General features: G+C 52.1%; 1 protein-coding gene across 1 annotated transcript; it reads left to right on the top strand.

Moving 5' to 3' along the window:
• The first annotated feature begins 1,321 nt into the window (after positions 1-1,321).
• Positions 1,322-4,256, top strand: KDF1 (keratinocyte differentiation factor 1). The gene is made up of 3 exons (XM_010192442.1): positions 1,322-2,417; positions 3,321-3,395; positions 4,007-4,256. The coding sequence occupies exons 1-3, from the start codon at positions 1,322-1,324 to the stop codon at positions 4,087-4,089; spliced, it is 1,254 nt and encodes a 417-aa protein (XP_010190744.1). The 3' UTR covers positions 4,090-4,256.
• Positions 4,257-5,988: the final 1,732 nt, after the last annotated feature.

The following is a 5,988-nucleotide window of genomic DNA, read 5'->3' as shown; positions in this document are numbered from 1 at the left end:
GGGCAGAGCAGAGGGGAAGGAGAACTTCTCTTGACCTGTTAACCACCCCTTCTCATCCACCCCAGGATGCCATTGGCTTTCTTGGCTCAAGGGCACATTGCTGGCTCATGGTCATCCTTCTGTCCACACCCAGGTCCTTTCCAGCCACTCATCCCCAAGCCTGTAGTGTCCATGGGGTTATTGTGACCCAAGTGCAGGACCCGGCACTTGGCCTTGTTGAAGCTCATCCAATTGGCCTCAGCCCATGGATTCAGCCCTTGCAGGTCCCCCTGCAGAGCCTTCCTACCCTCAGCAGATCAACACTCCCTCCCAACTCAGTGTCATCTGCAAACTTGCTGAGGGAGCACTCAATCCCCTCATCCAGATCATTGATAAAGATGTGAAACAGGACTGGCCCCAAAACAGAGCACTGGGGAACACTGCTTGTGACTGGTCACAACTGGATTTAGCTCCATTCACCACAAACACTTGAGCAAACAAGTGTACAAACACTTTACTCCTGTGTGCAGACCTGGGGCAGCTGTGTTAGTGCAGTGGCAATGAGAAAAACAGTTAGATTTTCTGCTATAGGATTTCTGTAGTAGGGCTTTGTAAAGGTTTTGCTCCCGTGAGGCGTGATTTGAGACCAAGATCTTTTCTTTAATCCAGATGAAGACGTCGCTTTTCATAGGAAAGCCTTTAACATGACACGGCCTCAGCATGACTGGCAAAGCCCATCAGTGTCAGGAGCGCTGTCGTTGCTAAATCCTCTACATTTAAATAGCATCGAATAATCTGGAGGCTGAATTGGCAGCTTGCAGAATGATTGATTGCTTGTCATCTCCTCCTGGGCATGGTGTGTTTTGAAAGGGATAAGTGCTGTCAGGGCCCAGCTTAATCCTAAGGAACGCAAGACAAAGGGGAAGTTGTTTAAAAGAAGATACTTTCCCTTTGGAGCCCTCAGCTGGCTCCACCTGTGGCTGTGCTGCTCCTTTATTGCTCTGGAGCTACAGCTCTGGAGCCTGACTTGTCTTCCAGGTTCGTTGAGGAAACCTCTTCTGAAGGTTACAGGGATTTTGTTATCTTAAATAGTCCTTTTAAAACATTCCAGCAGCAAAGCTGGAGTAGTCAGAGAACGCTGAAGTGCAGCCTGGATTCCCTCTGACTGCGACAGCAGGAGTCCTCGTACAAAATATTTCTGTAAATAGTTGAAAATTTGCATTTGAGCTCTGCATTTGAATCTTGGTTCCTTCTGTGTTGATCAACAGCTCGCTGAGGTGAGACCAGTGACAAATGCTTGACTTGAGACCTTCTCGTTCTCCAGGTGCCTGAGCGGTGAGCCATGCTGGGCCGGAGAACAGGACTCCCCCACGACCTGAACAGCCACCGCCAGCTGAACCAGTCCTGCCAGGAGGCCGTGCCCCTGCGGACCAGACCATCCAAGGAGACCGATGTCAGTTTGGAGGTGTTCAGTGGCTCCACACCTGAAATCAAGCAGAGCCGCACCAGAGCCCAGCAGATGCGGGATAAGAGAGGGCGCAAAGCTGACCTCAAAGACTCTAATGGGAGAGAGGCAGAAACAATTACCTTTATTTCTGGCACAGCAGAGGCTCCCCCAAACCAGAGGTTTTGCTGCTCCTCTCTGTCTCAGGCCTGGAGCACGTACAAGGCTGTTTTCTGTTGTATTATGACCTGTGGGGGCTGCTTTCAGGACTGCAGTGTCTGTATCCCCTATTCTGGGCCCACCGAGACCTCCACTGATGACGGGAAGAACGGAGATTATAACGGGCGACTGCCAAACAGCCCCGCCAACGTCTCTCCCACGGAGAAGAATGGGAACCAGATCAAGAAGTCCAGCATGGGCAGCAGTTTCAGTTACCCCGACGTGAAACTGAAGGGCATTCCTGTCTATCAAAACAGGAGCCCCAGCCACCACCTGGAATCGGATTCGTGCTGCAAAGAGCTGCTGCCAGAGAAGCCCTTCAGGAACAGCATAGAGAAGCCACCGCTCCCCAGCAGCCACCGCAGTTCGGAGGAGTATTACTCCTTCCATGAGTCAGACCTGGACATCAGCGAGCTGAACGGCTCCATGTCCAGCAGAGATCTCGACATCCTGATCTTCAAGAAACTGACGGAGCTCTTCAGCGTCCACCAGATCGATGAGCTGGCCAAGTGCACGTCAGACACCGTCTTCCTGGAGAAGACCAACAAGATCTCGGACCTCATCAATAGCATAACTCAGGACTACAACCTGGACGAGCAGGATGCTGAATGCAGGCTGGTCCGGGGCATCATACGCATCAGCACCCGCAAAAGCAGGGTCCGGCCCCATATTTCTAACCCGGCCAGCCAGAGCCACGAGGAGAAGTCCAGCAGAGGCAACGCACCAGACAGTGGCAACGAAACCATGCTGGAGTCCACGGTCATCAGCCAAGACGGTACGTGGGGGTTCCTTGGTATTACTGCTTCGACACGAGGGGGGTATTTTGTCAAAGCAATGGAGCAGGGTTGAAAGCTGATGTCTGTCTTCAGGCTGAGCTTAATTTTTTGTTTCATGGAGGTCCTTATATATTACCAGAGACCTCTGCTTCTCACCAGTCACTGCCTTGTGGCTTTCTTGGTACTGTCTTTCACTGCCAGTGAAGTTTGTGCTGAGCAATATGAGGGTTTATTCAGCTGCTGCTGCAATGACCCTGGCTTTCCTCTTCACCTCTAAGCTAGGCAGAAAGACCGTGAGTCAAACTTAACTGGTATGACCAGATGAGCTGGCTTGTGCCAGAGGATGTCCAGTTACTAAGCTGGCTCCCTCTCCCTCATGTTCTCCCAGCCCTCTTTGCTAATGCCACCCTTTGACTATCGAGACAGAGCCTCCTAGGAGCTGAGACGACCTCTGCACAGTAAATATCCCTGCAAAGTGGAGGGGAGGGCTGTTGCCACAGCCGAAGCGCCCCATGGCTCTCAGGGATGCTCTCCTCCATGTCTGGAGCAGCCTGAAGTCGCACCTCCAGAACAGGCTATAAGAGAGTTTGTTGTAGAAAAACCTTGAAAAGATGATTATGGGGGGCAAAGAGACATCCAGAAGTAACGGAGGAAACCGGGTGGCTGTTGTGCTTCCTGGCTTAGCAGTGAGGCTGCTGTTGCTTCCTGGTATTTAGGGACTATAAAGCTCAGATTACCAAGACAATGGTGGCAGCAATCTGAAGAATCAGCCTCTACCTCTCCTGTTACCCGAGGGTGGTGCCTCCTGGAGAGCCCTGTGCTTCCCTGACAGGGATTTTTACCTTTGAGTCACAGCTGCCGGTCCTTCCCTTAATCTCAGGCCCTTTTGGTTTTCATTCCAGATTTGGCCGTGCAAATATCAGAAGAAACACCAGCAGATGTGATAGCCAGGAATATGAGGCGGCACAGCAGCACAGGTAACGTATCTGGCCGGGGGTGTGAGCTGCAGTGGCATCACAGGAGCGAGGGGAATGCCTTCAGCTCCCCATATTTTGTAACACCATCTGCAAGGCCGAGCTGACACCCCTTAGGGTAGCGTAGGGGGTCTGGTTTGGGAGTGAAAGGAGGTCAGAGACTGCCAGGGTTGGTGGGTCCTTCTGAAAAAGAGCAGAACCCAAGTATGGAGCGCTCTCTGAACCTGGCCCAAGAGCTTTCAGTCCTTGAGTACCCTGACAGAGTTTGGGGCTGTATCTGGGGTGTGACCAGCTGAGGTCACAGCTGGGTTATACTGGGAACAAAAGGAACTGTGCAAAAGGGAAGCAGAGGAGGGTGACGGGCTGTCCCCTGAGCTCTGATCCTCGTGGCACGCATGCTCCGCTCCAAAGAGCAGCCCAGGGCTAAAAGACAAGTTTTCTCCTGCGTAATAGATGGCTTCAATACGGGCAGGGTTGTTCCCTGCCTGTGAGCTTTGTGTGGCTTTCTCCTCCCTCATGATACACAAAGCCTTTTGTGGCAGTGGCTTGCCTAACTGCCAGGCTGCTGTCGTTCACGTTGTCTAATGTCACATCTCTTCTCTTTCCTCTCCAAGGCTCTCCAACAAGCAGAGATTCCTCTTTCCAAGACACAGAGACTGACTCATCTGGGGCTCCTCTGCTTCAGGTGTATTGCTAAGGAAAAGGACCCAAGCAGCAGGCAGGTGTTTCAGGGCTTTGCTGCGATCAGATTTCTCCTCTTTCAGTATGGAGTGTGCTAGGCCACAGTTGTTTTTTTTTCCCAGTCTACCCTGATCCTTTGTTGAAGCCAAATTTCTCCTGCTGTCTGCATTTCACTGGATTTTTTCTTCTGGTTGTTTGGACAATATAGAACATCAAGGAAGTGAACTGTGGAGCTAATGAACTTGGGAGGTGGAATGTGTGCCCAGGGAGGAGATGATGGACAAGGAATTATCAGATAACTTGTGTCTCTGTGATTTCCATGCTTCATGTTTAGCTTCAGCAACCTAAAGGCCCAGCCCTATCCCTGCTTTTTGAGGGCCTGGTGTTGAGTTCTTGCTTTCTGGCACTGCATAAGTTAACTTGGATAGGGAGTAATTGGATGGTGTCTCTGTGTTTGTGCCAATGCTGAGGTGAAGGCCAAGCACTTGCTCTCTGGGGACCCAAATCTCTATTTAAAGTGGCTGTGTTGGTCCCTAAGATGTAAGTGCTCTATCCATGGTGTTTGCGGTAGCCAGATCTGCCGCCTTCCTGCTGCCCTTTAACGGTGTCATCTCCTGCTGCCTTACAAGAAGGTTCAGGTAGTGTGGTTCGTTTCATTTTTGGCCTCTTGGTGTGTCTCATGATGTGGTGCCAATGGCAGGGGCTGGGATGCCTGGGCAGCTGCCCCACTCTCCTCTCCAGAGCAGCCCGTGGGGATCAGCTGCGCAGTCACTGCCAGTCTGATGTGACCTGCAGGCATGACCAGTTGCACCGCTGACCTGTGGCTTGCGTGCCAGTCGGCTCTTCTCGCTCCTCTGCCAAGCCCTCTGCATTTCCCCGTCACGCTGACTGCTGGGGCAAGCCTTGAACCCGGGTTATGGCAGGTGAGGGAAACAGTCAGTTCATTTTTAGGTTGTTATAATGAAGACTCGAGCTGTTTGACTGTTCTGCTAGAAACTCCCTCAAAAGTGGCTTGCTTTGAGCAGGAAGCCTTCCCTGAGAGCGCCTGTGAGGAACTGCTTGGTCCTGCCTTCCCCTGTGGCCACTCGGTGCCTTCTCCTTCCCGTTGCTCCTCTCGCAGCCGGGCAGAAGCAGGAGATGTGGCGTCGCTGTCCCCAGGGCACGGCGCCAGGCGACCTTGAGGGCTGCACAGGAGGAAGCTGTGTCTTACCCCTGCTGCTGCCACTCGGTTGTTTTATCGCAAGGTAAACACGTGGAGCCATGGGACGTGTTTATACATTCGGGTGCCCTTGGACGCGAACAGAAAACGTGTCGTTGAATTTACCAGCCGTGGAAGAAATGCACCCACTGCTTTTTGGGGAGAGGGAAACCCAAATAGGCCCCATGCTTCAGCGTGGACCATGTGTTTGTGCCTTAACTGAACTGAAATGTGCCTTTATTTCGTAGCCTGTGATTACTCCTCAAGGCTGTGCATGGGGGAAAGGATTTAACTCCTCACCTGAGCTTTCTTTAACCAACCAAAGCCCTTTGCAATGCACAGTTCAAGTCCCTGCTAGAGCCTGTTTGTGTAAAGTGCTCACGTTTCAGAGCTCGCTTTTGTAAACCATGGACATCGCTGAGACCACGCCTTGGGACGCTGATGGAGAGAGATTTTTGAAAATAAAGGGCAGAGACTGCGACTTGGATGTGGCTTCCCCTCCCTGCTTTGTTTTTAAAGCTGTCGGTTTGTGAAGAACCCAGCTCATGCAATAAGAGGTGAAGCAAGGCCAGCCCGCGGCTCCCGGAGGAGCAGCGTTTGGTCACCTCCTTCCGAATGCCACATGGACCAACAGACCCTAATGGCTTCCTGCTTCTGGGTGGATTTGGACGGACGTCTTTGGACGAGTTTACTTCAACCTGTGCACTGAGGCGCCGG

This window comes from Mesitornis unicolor, unplaced genomic scaffold, assembly GCF_000695765.1.
Source record: "Mesitornis unicolor isolate BGI_N332 unplaced genomic scaffold, ASM69576v1 scaffold21729, whole genome shotgun sequence".
NCBI classification, from domain to species: domain Eukaryota; kingdom Metazoa; phylum Chordata; class Aves; order Mesitornithiformes; family Mesitornithidae; genus Mesitornis; species Mesitornis unicolor.
The sequence above is the reverse complement of the archived record's forward strand: the minus strand, read 5'-3'. Positions and strand labels throughout refer to the sequence as shown.